This window comes from Rhinolophus sinicus, chromosome 16, assembly GCF_057876585.1.
Source record: "Rhinolophus sinicus isolate RSI-liver-muscle chromosome 16, RSI-T2T, whole genome shotgun sequence".
Lineage (NCBI taxonomy): Eukaryota > Metazoa > Chordata > Mammalia > Chiroptera > Rhinolophidae > Rhinolophus > Rhinolophus sinicus.
Window position 1 is genome coordinate 101,008,934 of NC_142516.1, and position 17,754 is coordinate 101,026,687.

General features: G+C 32.0%; 1 protein-coding gene across 8 annotated transcripts in view; it reads right to left on the minus strand.

Moving 5' to 3' along the window:
* POSTN (periostin) overlaps positions 1–16,762 on the minus strand; it is a 35,029-nt gene extending 18,267 nt beyond the window's left edge. For 5 of the 8 annotated variants that reach the window (XM_019736589.3, XM_019736593.3, XM_019736592.3 and 2 more), the window contains exons 1-10: positions 16,604–16,762; positions 15,245–15,343; positions 10,776–10,840; positions 8,931–9,088; positions 6,624–6,788; positions 5,585–5,731; positions 4,955–5,096; positions 3,625–3,837; positions 2,937–3,071; positions 1,682–1,830 (exon numbers count right to left, since the gene is read on the minus strand). In XM_019736589.3, coding sequence (XP_019592148.1) covers positions 1,682–1,830; positions 2,937–3,071; positions 3,625–3,837; positions 4,955–5,096; positions 5,585–5,731; positions 6,624–6,788; positions 8,931–9,088; positions 10,776–10,840; positions 15,245–15,343; positions 16,604–16,722 — 1,392 coding nt within the window. In that variant the 5' untranslated portion in view covers positions 16,723–16,762. The remainder of the gene's footprint in view (positions 1–1,681; positions 1,831–2,936; positions 3,072–3,624; positions 3,838–4,954; positions 5,097–5,584; positions 5,732–6,623; positions 6,789–8,930; positions 9,089–10,775; positions 10,841–15,244; positions 15,344–16,603) is intronic. The other 3 variants (XM_019736594.3, XM_019736591.3, XM_088792684.1) reach the window with 1 other exon arrangement.
* Positions 16,763–17,754: the final 992 nt, after the last annotated feature.

The following is a 17,754-nucleotide window of genomic DNA, read 5'->3' on the forward strand; positions in this document are numbered from 1 at the left end:
TAACCATTTTTCTAACTCTCTTAGGAAACTTTAACCATTTAATTCTTTAGGACCCTCTTTAACCATTAAGTTTCATGACCAGTGCCTCTTGTGGTCTTCAGAAATATTTACTATATTTTCTTGACTGTAGGATCAATTAGAAGTGAAATTATTGATTTTATTACAGTATTTTTGAACAAACATATATATATAAAATTTAGAGTGGACCCATATTCTGCACCTTTAAAATGTGTGTCTTGGAATTGTGAAACTGACGAGCAGCTGCTGGGTGTCACATTCAGTGCTAGGTAATACTTAACTTCCTGTGAAATATTTTGGCTGCAGCCACATGTGTTGCCCAGACAGAAAGTGAACAGCACCACTAGTTGCATTGTAATTTTGATAAGCAATATTTTCTAGAAATTTTTCTTTAGATAATTACACTAGAACCATTTTATAGCATTCAGGATTTTTACGTGTCTAGAAAAGTTTACCTTGAAAGTCATTCAAAAGAGATTCAGTAGCTGAATCGTGATCTTACAGTAAAAGATCATCCTACATATTTGATTCTATATAAAAATTACCTAATTATCTTGTAAACAGTAAAGGATGCTATACATCGACATGCAGATGGCCAACAGACATATGAAAAGATGCTCAACATCACTAATCATCAGAGAAATGCAAATCAAAACCACAATGAGATATGACCTCACTCTAGTCAACTAATAACATGTATTGGTGAAGATGTGGAGAAAAGAGAACCCTTGTGCACTCTTAATGGGACTGCAAATTACTGCAGCCACTATGGAAAACAGTATGAAATTTCCTCAAAAAATTAAAAACAGAACTACCATATCACCTAGAAGTACCACTTCTGGGTATTTACTTGAAGAAATCCAAAACACTAATTTGTAAGGATATATGCATCCTAGTTCATTGCAGCATTATTTATAACATCCAAGATATCAAAGCAACTTAGGTGCCCATCACTAAGTGAATGGATGAAGAAGATGTGGTATATACATACAATGGAATAATACTCAGCAATAAAAAGAATGAAATCTTGCCATTGCTGACAACCTGGATGGACCTAGAGGGTATTATGCTAAGTGAAATAAGTCAGACAAAGACAAATACCATATAGTTTCACTTATATGTGGAATATAAAACAAAAACAGACACTTAGAAACGTGGATCAAACCGATAGTTTCCAGGGGTGGGGGAAATGAGTACAAAAAGAGTTGGGGAATATAGTCAATAATATTGTGATATGTTTGCAAGGTGACAGGTGATTACTAGACTTAGTGCAGCAATCACACTGTAAGGTACATGAATGTTGAAACACTATATTGTACACCTGAAACAAATTTGCATACCACCTATACTTACATTTTAAAAAAGCTTATTTTAGAGGAGTTTTAGTGACTTCTTTAATTGAAATAATTAATACTTTAGAACATAAAATTATTTATAATGAAACAAATGCAAATCTTCTGAATTATTAATACGTAGCACTTTTTGTGTAATTTTCTTAGTCATTTCACACATTACTCAGTTTCTGATCTTCCTATGCATATTTATTATTAAAATCACATGATAAAATTCTGAGAAACATTTGTTGTAACACCATTCTTTGATAAGGGCACATCATTTGACATTTAAGCCAATGTGGATATTTTAATTATTCTGATTCACTTACTGTACGATACACGAAGACTCTGAGATGTTTGCCTCCAATGGTCTCAAGTGTTTGTCCATTGTAAAGCTCATTAAGGCCAACTTTGACTTTCAATATGTGATTCTGCAGAATTAATTTAAGAAGGCGCTGATCCATGCTCAGAGTATCATCTATAAATACAGTTTTAAAGAAAAAAGATGATTTTATTTAGAAAGCATTAAAGTTTCTCCTGGTAAGGGAAAATTATGAAAATGGATAATTCCTAATACTATTGGTATTGTGGAGTCTACACTCATATAATATAGGACTCAGCTAGATGCTCAAGGCAATGAATTCTATGTACCAGCAGAAGCTCTATGAGCTCTTCTATCAAGTGACTACAACATGACTCCAAGCAGTCCAAACAATGGGTTTCATTTCTATGAGGGCTACATAGTTTTATGTGGTCATTGGCAAAAGTTAAACTGTAATGCTGGTCAAGATATTTTCTGAGAATTAGATACCCATTAGTCACATGAAAGACTACTGATGAATCATTTGTTAATTTATCTTTATAACTGAACAGAAAACCAAAGCACACAACCTGTTAAAGATGGGTTAATGTCAACACATATGGACATTGTTATTACAAAGAGGAAAAATGGCATTTCTAGGAATTTGAATTTTTATTAATAATCTCTATGTCACAATTTGGTATTTGGAAAAATGTGGAAAAAAAATGATGCTTATTTGTTTTTTTAATTACTAAATTGGACCTAACAATTTAAATAGGTCTCTGTGAATCACTTTTCTGGAAAAAATGGCAGATTGCATTAATGTAAACACTGCCCTTGAATAGCAGTTACTAGGAAAAATACTTATAATAATAGTTCACATCATTTATGAAAGTGAATAATAGTCTCTTGTTTTTATTTGTTTATAATTTAACATCTTAAATAAGATGTGTTAAATAAGAAAATCAAATTTATTTTTCTTAACATCAATTATGTGTGCTGGAAATATGGTTATGTTCAGAGAATAAATGAATACTTCTCATCAAAAACTTTCACTCCCTATAGTCTATTATCTGTTATTATGAAATGTTTTGAAATGAAAAGCATTTTAAAAGTGACTACATAGTACTACGTACACACACCGTATGTGTCGCCAGTGCAGAAACTAATAAATACCTTGTAAAATATCTATTATTCTTATTACAAACAATTATGGTGAAGAAAAAAGGTATGCATGGGTAGAGGGGGTGTGGAGAACAGGAATGACAGTGTCCAGTACATACCAGTAAATGCGTTATTCACAGGGGCCAGCAAAGTGTATTCTCCATCTGGCCTCAGAGTGGATGCCAAACCTAATTGGGCCACGAGGTCTGTGAAAGTGGTTTGCTGATTTCCAGCCAGCTCAATAACTTGTTTGGCTGTAAAATAAACCATCACCATTCCCCAAATGTCATCATTGTTATTATCATCATCATGAAATTAGTAAATCAATTTTTGGCTGTTTTCTATAAGCTATTTGCTGCACTGACAATGTGATGAGACATTCTGCCTTGCCCGAGTAAGAATTTCAACTTCCCTTTTTTGGGTTTGATAATCACAAAATGTTTCAGAAGGAAAATGTCTTTGTCTTCTTACTTTTCATTTTCTTTGGTTCTCTATTGCTTATCTCTTGACTCTACTCTTGTGAGAGCCATAGCTCTTTCGTTTATCCAAAGCTGACCATTTGGTTCTATCTTGCCTTCTGTTTTCCAGAAAATTTTGGCACTGTGAGAATCTTTATAAATATTAGACGTTAGAAACCCTAGAAAACCAAAGTTCCATGCATGGAATGCCCATGACTATGCAGGCTACCTAATTAGCAGTCATCACATACTATTCCTTATACTACATACTCATTTTTCATGGACTTACTCCTGAGGCATCACAATTCATAAACAATAGTAAGTAAAAGAATATGAAACTGTTGCTCACCAGAATCAGGAATTAGGACCTGATCAATCAAATGGATAACACCATTATTTGTCACAATGTCTTTTTTGTTCACCATTTTGATTCCATTTACTGTTATGCTGTCACCATCACATCCTATCTCAATTGTGTTTCCTTCCAAAGTCTCAAACACTGCTCCTCCCATAATAGCCTCAGAACACTGGAGAGTGTTTAAAATGTGGAACTTCATGAGAGCTGGAAGACAAAATAAAAAGAACATGCATTTAGATCAAGGGAAAGAGCATTTGACCCTTAAGATGTGTTTCACTGTGGAACTAAGTATTCCCAATAATACAATGCATATGTAAGACCTAAGTATTGACTGAAAGTTTTTAAATACTGTTTAAGTTATAGAATGTTTTTTTTTTTTTTTTTTTTTCATCAAATACATAATCAAAAAAGCTTAGTTTGGTAGGAAGTAGAAGAGAAGATCAATTTCATGAAATGATTTGTGTAGTACTAAATAATGTTAGAGATCAAGTTCCCGCTGTCTTAAGGAAGTAATTTCTGATGCGGAAGCAAAAAAATAGTTTCACTCAGAAGGCCTGTAAAGTTATTCATGCAGTGCTACCTGTTCCAAAACACCCAAGCAATATCTTGCAATAGTCACTCTTAATAGAACAGCTGTACATAATTTGTAAACAGTTTAATAGAGGCTGAAGTAAGACAAATAATTCCCAATATCTAGAAAGTAGCCAAAACTATAGCCAACTATAGGCAACAACATCTAGGAAGTAGCCAAACTGTAGATGATTTCTTGAAGGAATCTATGCGTCAACTATATTTTATTGATATCTACATCCTCAAAATTCCTCAAATTGGTTAAATGTATTTTGGCATAGCCTGAGTAAGTGAAATGTACTAGTCACAATTGAAATCTATTTGAAAAATTCTGTGTATCAGTAAGTAATGGTCCAAGAGAACCACGCAATTTTCTTAACTCAATTGTATCTTTTAGCATAAATTTAGAATTAAGAGCATATGTATATGATATTAAAATTTGATCTTATATTTCTTTTCAACACTTGCTAATCCTTTTTAGTGTTGCTACTTTTTTACTTGAAAGCAATACAAAAATGTGGTCTTTAGGATATTCTTATTATTTTAGTTACTTTAATTAATTATTAAGTTAATTAATTACTCTGCATGCTTTTCCAAGGACTTTGTTTTTTAAGATTTTTATAGTCCACCTCAAAAAATGTTTTCTTTGTCTTTACTTATCAAAGCTGATAACATTGGCATGATAATCTCTTTTTCATTTCTTTTTCTTGGAATTCTGGGAGGCTTCTCATAGAGGAAGACATTTTTGTACCTTCAGAAGCCACTTTATCTCCCATGATCCTTTCTAGGACACCTCGTGGAAGTTTCTCAAAAGCCTCATTGGTGGGAGCAAAGAGTGTGAAGTGACCATCTCTTCCAAGGGCTTCCAATATATCAGACGTGATGGCAGCTGCCTGAAACATAAACATGCTTTTCAGGACCTTGTGCTTAGCAAATCCAAAAGAAAATTACAACACACTTAGCTTAGGCTGACATGAAGAAGCTCATTCTACAGGAAACTATGAAACTATGATGTTTAAGACATTATTTTTTGGCACACCAACTATGTCCTCTCCAACTTTTCTCAAACTATGTTTGTAAGAATGAAAATGTTGTCAACCATACATATAATAACTGAAACGGACACATTCTAAATGCACTAAATATATTACAGTCTCATAACTTACCACTCTGTATTTATATCATCCACATAAGTAGTATTATTTCATACTAGGAGATGATTTCTTGTGTGTAATATGAAAATCTTTTCAGTTCAAGAAATATATTTGTTATATTTCTGCTAGATTTAACAGCATTTTTAAAATTATTTTTAGATTCTGACAGGGAAAAGGAAGAAATTTCAATGATTCAAGACAATCTACTGTTACTTCTAGGTATTTACCCTAAAAGATGAGAGGTCATCTTCTGCTTCGATGAAGTCTTGAATTGAGGTACCAATTTGTGTAAGGACACGGTCAATGACATGTACAACACCATTTGTTGCAATCTGGTTCCCATGGATGATTCGAGCACAGTTAACAGTGACAACCTATAATTATTTGGGAAAATCAAAGTGCAGAAATCAGGACTATCTATCCATTGACCACTGAGACAGCAAGCCTTTTCCCTATTTTTTATTTATACTAGTAAAAGTAATAGTGAAGGAACTGACATTCTGATATAAACACTGAGAATGAAGAGTTACATGTTATTATGTCTAAAAAAAAAAATAAATAAGGGAAAACAGAGCTGGTAGAGAACCCAAGTTCAGTTACACTGATCATATCATGAAATATAAGGCTAAAGTATTTTTTCATTTGAATTATTGCTTTTATTCTTATCTTTCTTTTATAGATATAGTAATCAAATATTTCCAATGTAGATCAATGAATTATATAAAGAAGTCTAAATAGTCCTAAAATAAATTCTGAGAGGAAAAAACAGATAATTATTGCATAAATATAACAAGTTTTATTATAGTAATTTCCTAAATACTGCCTTATCGGTGACCCTTTTTGTCCCTGGAAATTTGACTATTGAAAGATCCCTATGAACTTTTAAGTTTTACACAAAGACTCTTATCTAAATACACAAGAACCTAAATAAGTTTAGTAGCCAGAGGGTGAATAAAAGAATACTTATTCTCTGATAATTCTTTGACAAATTCTCTGATAAATTCTTATTTATTATTTTTTTCAAACACATCAACTAATAAAATGTCCTTTTTTAGAACATTGAAGTCTACTATCAATGAACTGTCAATTTAATTTCTTCCTCACAATCACTCTTTAGTAAAAATCAGTCCCTGAATCAGAAGTTTACATGCCCTAAATGTGGGGGAAAGTCTTGATGTTGCACTTAAATTCACTAATTTTTATTATTGCTGTGAACCTTATACAGAAAAACTACTCATAAATGTACTGCTTATTAATGAAACTTACCCCATTAGGATAATGGTTAATGAAAAGCCCCAAATCGTTGTACATCGAAGGAACGATCATGCCATTTTTTAAGTCCTTGGTTAACATTCTCTTATTAACCATGTGGCTATGTAAAGCATTCAATAATTCGACATTTACATTGCTCTCCAAACCTCTACGGATATCCTAGAATAAATCATAATGATACAAGTTTATTTTATTGCAGTTCATTATTAATGTTCTTATAATTATCCTATTTCTACTCTAAATATTTTCTGATTGCATTGTCCAGCTGGGCAAACCAATTGACATAAATGACTTAATATTATCTTACTTTAATCGATTAAGGAATTTTGTAAATTCTGGTACTCAGTTAAAGGTTCTGAATGCTTGGGCATTTTTGGAGTCAAAATGAATTTTTTAAATGAATAATTGACAGAGACAATCTTGATATAAAGATTTAAGGTAAAATGAAAATTATCAGATATTTAAATTCTTTTGAGTTGTAAACAAAACAAAAAACACTATATTTGTACACATTTGAATTTAAACAAGGATTTTATGTTTATTCAAAAACAAATTTAAGAATTCAACCATTCTGCACTCTTTTATTTATCCAATACCATATATTCTATCGTATTGTACATGGTTTTATGGGAAATACAATAGCAAGTAAGGTAAAGTTTCTGCCTTTAAGGTCCTTATCATGTAACAGCATATAAAAATAAACAGAGTAACATAAAGGGCAGAAGGAGGAAAAAGTGTTTTCAGAGGTCAAATGAAGAAAGCCAGCTATTCAAGGTATGGAGATAGGCCTTCCAGAGTAGATAGGATAGGAATGGCGTAATGATCATTCTAAGTCCAATGGCTGACACAGGATGAATATTGGGAGGGCAGAAATTGTCCAGTGTAGTTAGTATATACTTCTAGGTTTCTCAGGTAATATTAAGAAAGAAATTTAGAAAAGTATGTGGGACAATAACATGTAAGACTTTAATACTTGAGTAAAGCATAAATTAAACTGGCAATGGGAAGCCACTGACAATTTTGTGGCATTGGAACATAAAAATTAGACTGGGCTTTGAGAAGGTTAATATGGTGGTAATGCATAGTAGAAATGAGGGTATTAAGAGGATGAAACATGGGATATGGGTGACTAACAGTAGTAGGTTGTAAGCATTGGAGAGAGCAGTGGTGAGGATGACTCACAGTTTTCAAGTCTGAACACCCAGATTACCACTGCCAATTATGGAAAAATAGGCAGCTGAAAAGCAATTGTTTGTTTACGGGGATAAAAGAGCGTCATATATTTTAGATACTTTTTTGTTGAAAAATACAGATGGCGTATCCAAGGAGAAATATTAAGATAGATGTTAGAAATAGTCTCCTGGGTTTCCAAGGGTACCAAGTACAAGAAACACAGATTTCATGGTTACATGCACTACAGTGATAGCTGAAGCTATCAGAAGTGCACATAAAGAGCCAAGTCTACTTCTGCAGAGACTTTAATAAGACTCATTCTTAAGGCAAGGAGGAAGGGGAGTCAGGAAAAGAAAGCAGAAAGGTGGTTAGAGATGTGGTTAAAGGTAACCAGAAGAGAGAGAGTGTGTTCTACAAAGCAAGCAATTAACAACTACACAGTTAATGTCGCAAGATCATATCTAGAGGAATCTACCTAAGTTTTACGAAATATTATTTGACTCTAGTAGTAATTATTAATTCATCTTCATATCAAGTAGAAGGTAGGAATATATTTCTACACTGGTTTTACAGATTTGGAAAATGAGTCATAATGTAGTGCGTTGTAAATCAAACTATGCACAAAAATCTGATAATGAAATGAATTTTTACAAACTTCATTTAAATATGCACACACATGTTTATATATCTGTCAGTCTCTGAACAGCCATATATATTTACATATAATTAAAATAATAATTATCTCTATAAAATATAGCTCATAATAAATGTTAAATTCCACGAGGCTTCTTAACATACCTTTCTATTAGATATGTCATTTAAAATTACGTACATTTTCTCACTACCAAAAAGGAAGGAGGCAAGGAGTAAAATAGAATAATAATAAGTGCTTATTCAGTCCATTCTTGGTTTGCTTTTTCTTTATTAGGCTATGAACCTGCTGGAAAGTTATTTCATTTATGGACATATGAAACTGATTTACTCCTTACCCTCAATAACTTATCCTTTTATCTTCATATATGTATAATAGAAAGGTAAAATTTCTATTTATTTCCAAGTTTATAAAGCAATTAAAAAACAATAAAAATAACAGCAAAAATAATTATATTAATAAAAATAATGAATTACAGGATCCAAGTTGTCCCAAGCCTCATTGCTTGGTGCGAAGTAAGTGAATGATCCCTTTCCTTCTATCTCTTCCCTCAGTTTTGAGACATCAGAATAGCGCTGCGTTGTGGTGGCTCCCACAATGCCCAGAGTACCGTACACATGGTCAATAGGCATAACTGAAATAGCAAAGAAAAGAATAAGTACTTAGGATTTTATGTCAAGAGTACTATTTCACAATCATTTGAACTTTACACTAAGTTTCCCAATACAGTGAGCTGATAATTTTAACAATAAAATTCTATGAGTCACCAATTTTATATGAAAGTTGCCTTTTGAGCACTAAATAATGAAATATTATTGAAAATTATTACTTCATATGTTCCTTGTTTTGAGGGAAAATGAATTTTAAATTATCATCTTGGTTTAACACTTAATCTATTTCCGTGTCAAGCAGCTCAACTATAATTATCAGTAAATATCTGATTATTTCATGGCAAAGGTAGTATTTTTCTTTCATGTTGGCTTAAAGTTCCTAAATAGTATAATAATGTTAAATATAGGGATATAATTTTTTATAGATATGGGTCCCTAAAAGAAATATGTAGACCTGCTTCTTTTCATCATAATTTTAGGAAGGAAAATAGATCAAAGTATTTAACATTTCAAGAACAGTTTTCTTGAACTTCAGAAGAAAGAGTAATATATGAATGTCAACCTATTTTGTTATAATTCTATCTTATTTGATATATTGGTGCAGCCAACTTATTTTGTTATAACTCTATCTTATTTGAGAATTTGTCTGATTTGGACAATATCATAGGAGAAACAATTACTAGATTTGTGAATATAACAATGCTAGGTGATATGATTAATACATTAAATTATAAAATCAGGATTTAAAAGGACCTCAACAGGGTGAGAAAAATGAGTCAAAATTAACAGATTAAGTAGAGGAGTGTTCCATGTAAGTTCTATGCTTCGGTTGAAAAAAAAAAGAAATTCTAGAAAAAGATCTGACTTGATAGTGTTCATGTAAACAAGACCTGTAATCAAGTTTAATTGAGTGCAAATTCCATATGAGCTAATGATATGACATGGTAACCTATGACATTAACCAAAGTTCAGCAGCCCCCAAAATGGAGGTATGTCTTAATATCTCTCAGTTTCTTGGATCCACATGAACTGTAAACACCAGTCTGGGAAAAAAAAAAAGACTGGACTAAAGGCTTTTTATAGGTTGGTGCCATGATGATAAGGATCCGAAGTCTATGTAATTTTAGAGGAAGTGGGGATGCCAAGCCCAGAGAAGAGAAGAGATTCTGGTGGGGAAGTCAAGGTAGTTGGAGGAAGGGTGTGATGATTGGTACTAAATATCAGAATGTCTCTCATTTCAAAGAGGAAAAAAAATGAACTATTTTTTTCTCTAATTGGCAGAGTTATAGGAAACTGACTTTCAATATGAAGAACATTATAAAATCAGAGCTGTTCAATTAAGAAAGATGATGCTTTGCCAAGTAGCCAGCTACATGTCTCTAGACAACTCCAAAGAAAGGAATTTTGTAGAGAGAAGTTTTCTTCATGAAGGAAAGTTAAACTAATTTAAATTTATGACTGAACTTCTGTTGTATTGTCCATCATTCAGTGCATGAGAACTGTATCTTTTAATACTTTAGCACCGTGATAAATTCAAGATTAACACCAAAATATGGGGTGTATCTAGGATTTATCATGATCACACACACACACACACACACACACACACACACACACACACACACACACTTGGCTTCTCTATAAACTACCTCAAACTTTTTTCCTCACACAAGAAAAATTCCTCATTTAATTCAGTAATTGAGATTTTACCTGCTGGGCAGCCTTTCATTCCTTCCATTCTCATATAACCAGGGCAACATTCATATAACACAGTCCTGTACATTGGAAGAAAATTAATATTAAAATGGGGACCTAAGTAGGATATATTTTTACATAAACATAGTAAAACACATCACTATTGCCATGATTTTTTTAGAATCCAGAAATCAGTTCTTTTTCCAACACCAAGGATTTATATTGGTTTTCTTTTTCTCTATAGCCTCATGGCATTATAGGAAAGTTCCAGGATCTTGAGCCAAAACAATGGAGTTTGGTTCCCAGTTCCTACTTGGTAGATGTATGACCTTGAGCAAGTCATTTAACAAAGTTGAATCTCAGTTTTTCCAACTGTTTAACATGGATATAGTAGCTATAATACCTATAGTAGTTGTGAATCTAAAATTATGGTTTGGAAATCATTTTGTAAACTACAAATAGTTAAAAATATTTATTAGTATAAATTTATTAAAAACTAGAAACATCAGGAAATGAATTAACCCATTCCAATCAATAAAAGTTATCTCATTGCTAAATACAATAATGCTTTTTTAAAGAAAATCTTTAAAATCTTCTTTATTTTTGTAGAGTTTGAAAAGACAATTTAAATGTTTGTTTCAAGTTGTTAGAATAACATATTCAAGAAAAGGCTACCTCATTCAAAGTTAGCAAAGTGTGTTAAGTTATATACAGGCAATAATTAATTAAGGCAACAAGTCAGAAAATTTAAGCAAACAAAGATATATACAAAATAACTTGTTAATTTACTGTATTTTCTGGGAAAATAGTAATCTGAAATCATCTATGTAATTTCTTTTATTTTTTTACTTTACTAAAAATTTCATCCTGATCTTCATTTTATTAAATTCCATTTGACACTTTCTGGACTTCTTCAAGATCTATTATAAGTAGTATTTTTAATTAAAATTTTACATAATGCTTTGCTTCCTCTCCATAGAAGTATGAAGAGGAATATATAAAACAATTGGAAATATAGCGATGTTACAAGAGGAAGTACAGATAATTTTGTAATTTTTAATTGATAAATTTCATGTCATACCACTTAAGATAATTACTTATGGACAAAATACCTTGCAATTTAATAATTAAGCATATATTAGTTTATCCAGATATTATTTCATTCTGGTTAATTATCTGTGATAATTATATTCAAGAAGCATGAATGAATGAAAGAGTTTGGATATATTTAGGAGAAAGATTGCCAAATATAAGAATAAAAGACTTTTTCTTAGTATGATAAAAATTACAATAAGCAAATCTCCAAAAAGCATAACTTCTAATGATGTAAGAAATAATCTTATGTAGTTAACAAAAAGCAAATAAGCTTTTCAAATTGAAACCAGGTCCATTAATTGTTTATCTATGATTTGTGGTCCTGCTTATGATCTTGGTTGGATTCTTATTTCTCTATTTTCTTAATGTAAATTTTAAGAGCATAATGTAATATTGTTTATGTATATACATACACTTATACTTAGTAAAATATGAAAATATGGATAAAAAATTCTGGCAAGAATATTGGCTTAAGAATATTCAATAGATAATATGATATAGACAAAGTTAAGTGGGAAATGACAATTTAAAATTGTTCTCTGATTTTAAAATAATGTCAAGATTAGTTGGTATGGGAGACATATGCAAAACTAGGGAACCATTATGTAAATCCTAATATAGCTCTTGAAACAATTTTATTTACATAGATCCCCATATAAACATTTCAATATTTGAATGTCAAGGCACTAATTAAAAATTACTTAGACATTCACTTTATCATATACTGTAAACAATAAAAAATGAGATACATATTTTATAGTCTATGACTAAAAATACTTACTTGAAATAAAAAAAGTGAATGGAAGAGGAAAATGTTAATGTAACAAAACTTTCTGTAACAAATGCTAATATAAACCAAGGATCAGTCTTAATGTAGAGTGTTAATATACCAGATAAATTAGAATTTCAAAACAGTAAATTGCAAATTCAGCTGATAGTTTAACCATATGGTTATTTGAGTTGACATTTTAAAAAGAGAAAAAATAATGTTTTTCAGGAGAACTTTTATGCTACACGAAATTCAAAGTTCCCACATGATCAATAGGACAAATAAGAGAAAAGAAAAAAAAATTACTGCTATGAACATATATGAAAGTGGGAAATTTATTCTCATTTTCAGAATAGTATTTAAAATCTCATGGAAATGCCAACTGAAAATGTCACTGACATTCTTTAAAGGAAGTCTATAAAATACTATATTACTTCATCAATTATATTTTGGGAAATATCTTAAACCTAGGAAACCTCATGTTTTTCATTAGACCTGCCCAGCTACTACCCCCATATCCCCAAAGCAGCTGTTCAACCAGAAGACAAAATTTCTATCAACTGATACATAAAATCCTGAAGATGTCATCGGAAACTTTAGCACCTGCAAACAGATGGCAAATTAGGCATTCTTCCTATCAATATTATTGATTTATTTGGTTATTTAAAACTAGCAACTAGCATTTATATTTATCCCAGAGCACAGATATAAATGTGTTTGTGAAAAAAGAAGTTACTTGAGAGGAATAAACTAACATAATTAAACAAAGCAGGCATTGTTATATTTATGGTAAAAAGCCAGACTTCAAAGCAGAAAACAATTTTTTAGTAGATAGCAAAAAAGAATCTTGGCATATGTTTTGTACAAGCTTTGGCATCTCTAATATATTTGGATGGTTAAAGATTATATCGCACTTCTTAACGTCCAGGAAGGATGAAATAAAGATTTTCCCTAAATATTTCAGAGAACATGTCCTTTCTTATGTAGTTAGTGTGCTTTTCAAAATGCCTCATGGTAACCAAGAATATAAAGAACAAAGAGAAGAGAATCCAGAGCCTTCGAGTTCCCAGCTGGGGCCTGGCCTGACTCATGGCCAAGATCATTGTCACCACTGACTTATAATTGTAAATGTGTGAATGACTCACAAGTCTGGCAGATGTCTGCAAACTAATAAGAATAACGTCCAGGTCAAAATTTAACATCAGTTGAAACTCTGTTAAGCCAATAAGTGAGTTAGATCTGGTTACCATGGGGAGGTACAGTCCACCTAAAGTTATATGCCTTGAATACACGATTCTTACACAGATATAAAGACAATCTTATGGATTTTAAACAGGCTCTTCTCACAACTCCTTTTCCCACCTGCATGTATCCATTTGTTTAAAATAGTTAAAATTTAAGGACAATTGATATTGGCAGTTAATTACTTAGCAATTTCACATTCGTCCATTCAGTTTACCTTCAGAAACTCTATAAGTATTAAATCAACATTTCACAGTAAAGAAAATGAAGACTGCAAGAGGTTAAATAATTCCATATTTATTATTTGTACCAATATTATTAAGCTAGGAATACGTTTTTAACAGTGCTCCAATCCTTCCACCCTTTTTAGGGTGACTGATGGTTAACGCTGACGTGCTAAACAGGTCCTCCTTGAGCTACTCTTGTTCTCAAGGTGCCCTCACTGAGGGTGGGGTCCAAATTAATAGGAAGCAAGAAGGGGCTATTTTCTTGACTGGGGAGAACATCTCTACTCTTTTTGACCTAGTAACTAATTCTCTCTGTGACTCAGCCCCTTCATTTTTAAAATGAAGAATTTGGCTCACATGAGATTTGTGTGTCCAGGCTCGTATTTTTCTACTAAAATTTATTGATAGATTAAACCAATAAGCATGCCTATCAAGTAATAAAAAATGTTTTCCAATTTTAAGTTAATCAATGAAATATCTAGCTAAGTTAAAAAGTAATTGTCTTTTTGGCTATTGAAACAGTAACTAGAGTGGTGGACTTTCTCACCTTTGTGGACTCCTGGGCATCTGGCATTTTGGAATAGAATGACTGGATTAGATGAAGAGATAAAATTTCAGTCCTTTCCAACTTTAAGCTCTGATCAAAACTCTGAGATAAATTCCAGTACTTTGGATAATTTCCAAATGACTATAGGCAAACATTAATTTGTTCCTCAAAAACTCTGATGTTTCAGCTTATTTTGTGTGGTTTTTTTTTTGCATATATATATATGTGTATGTGTGTGTATATATGTATATATATTGCGAAAACTGAGGCATAGAGGTTAATTGACTTACCTAAGAGAAAAGAGGGCCAAATCAGGAGTAGAAATGACATAGTCAACCTCTCACACTAATTCTATACCAAACCACATTGCCATGCAATTTGCCTCCTTTGGACTTCCATGACACACAGGTTCAGGAAGGAGAGTTCCACAGGTATTTGGAGAAATGTAGGGGTAATTTCTTTAGTTATGTATGTGATTTATTTTTTTAAAGCTCACAATTTTGGAGAGAATTTTCAAGAAAAATGGAGCGTATGCCCAAGGAAAGGCACAGAGATCAGGATGTAGCCTTTGGAACTGGCACATTAAGAAAAAGATGAGACTTACGTTTTCTTTCCGCAGATGGCACCTTGATACCAGTTCCTACAAGTGCTGAAGTATTTCCTTTTGGTTCCTAAAATCTGTTGAAGGGCACAGACATTTGGGCTAAAAGATATAGGGAAAGAAAGACAGTCAATGTCCCAGTGATGACGAGTTTTCTATATCAAATGATCAAATGGTTAAAAAAAAAAGAAAAAGAAAAGAAAAAGAAAAAAAAGAAAAGGAAAAAGTAAATATGGGGATTTGATTTTCAAAGAAGTGATTCTAGTCTTGCACAAATCTGATTCTTAATCCAATCTTACTGACTCATTGGAACTAGAGAGAAGAAATTATACATCCCTGAGAGTAAAATGCCAGTGATCCAAAAGATAATCTAATAGGAATATAAAGGCAGCATTAAATTTAACATAATTTTGTTTTCATGTGTCTTACTACTTTTAATAGTAAATAATCCATTGGCCCTTTTAAAACCAAACGTGCTCATTTTGGGTGTTGGGGAGCCTTTGGGCTCTGGAACAATAAGGAATCAGAGATAAAAAGAGACAAGTTTTACCATGTCTACAGACAGCATACTGTGTAATTTTTTAGGTAAGTCATCACAGAAATAAAAGAGTGCTAAAATTAACTTAAATAATGTGGCTGCACAAAGGAAAATTTATTTCTTTGAATGGAAGTACATTCTCTGCCAGAATTTTAAGTGTTTTCTCTCTTAAAGAAATAGAAGTCTTATTTGCACTGTTAGGCAAAGGAGCTTTGGGGAATTATGAATATCCCTTTAAGACATAGGAAGAAGTGCCAAGATCCACTTTACAAAAATTATAAGTAGTTGGTTAAGAGACTAAATTATGATTGATAACTAAAAATGCTAAATTGTAGTTAAATTTATTTCAAGACATATAAATTGTTTTTGTAATTTTACAGAATGTAAAATTTAAAAGCTTTGTTCAAAAATTCAGAGAAATGGTTACATAACCCATTATTTAGTTTTCATATACTATTTAAATAAAATTTTCCTTAATGTCATGTGAGATATTGCAAAGCTGTCTACATAATAAGAGGCTTTAACCATAGATTCTTTAAGTTTGAAAACTTCATTCCAGATTTTTGGAAGGAAAAAAACACACAAATAAACTGAATCATAAAGAAATGCTCTGTTTAATGTTATTAATTGATTAAAATTATATAATGTTTCATAAAAAGCAATTATGCATGTTATTGTGACAGTAACTCTTAAAGTTTAAAACACATATCACAAAATAATTATTTTTCCTTTTTATTCTTACTTTGTAATAAGTAGAAAAAACTTTATGTATACTTGTACATAACAAGCTAAAGGCAAACAAAAGGTTTATAACCATGACTTACCCCTGATCTCGGCCCCTGATTCGGCTGTGAGCCAAAATCTTGTCATAATGACCATTGGCATTTGCAGGGTTAACAACAACCAGCAAGAGTAGAGAAAATATGGCTAAGAAAGGAATCATCTTTAGTCTCTCCGCTGCAGTTTGTCCCCGAAGAGAACTGGCAGTGGGCTTTGGAGAGCTCAGAGTTTATATACATGTCAGAGTTGTGGGAGGGAGCACTGTATCAACCTTGGGAATCTGAACTCTGCAAAACACACCAGCAACTTAAGTTGCCAGCTAAAATCTGCTTTTGTTAGTTAGGTTTACTGAACTCATTGAGCCACTTTTTCTTCTCATTATGAAGAAGATATTTACTTTTATATTATTTGTACTTTTCTTTATTTTTAATAGCTGGCTCATTGCATGTTCATATTTCAGTTTTATTCTTTGGTAATGTAGCAGAGGTTTTTTGATGGAAAATGATTTTGTTCAGGTTTGAAGGAATATTCTGCAATCCGTCCCTTTCAGGGTACTCGTCCCTGTGCTCGATGAGATCATTATTTGTTCTTATCACATCTTGTCACATTCAATTCACATCAGAAGTGAACAGTTACTGTTTTATTCACCAGAAAACAAAGGTAGATGTAAGTTTGATAATCACAAAGGAGTAATAGCTATTGGTTAAAAACAAAAGTTGAATGGATCTAAAACTTGCATAAAGTTTGGAATAAGAATTCTAACTTGCTGACAAAACATGTAAGAGAGACTAATTTTCCTTGCAATTCTACTTAACTGAGGAGACCCTTCCCACTTCACTTCTCTCTTTAAATATCAAGGAATGGAGTTAACATAAATCTACTTACTTCTGGCAAGTTTCCCTGGCTCTTGAAATGAAGCAGAAAAGAAAAACATTTGTGCTTTATTGTTTTTTCATCACATACTTCACATGACGTTGAAAATCTCCAGGCAGCACATCTACTGATAACCACTGGTCAAAAGCATCCCCTATTGGAAACAAGTATTACCCATCTAACAATAATAGAATAATTAGACACATATTAAGAAACAGGGACATTGCCAGATTTAGTCTTCTGATATTTTTCAAGAGTAACTGAAGTCTTTTAATATTACACTATGCAATTCCTAGCCAAGGAAATACGTATTCTCACCACT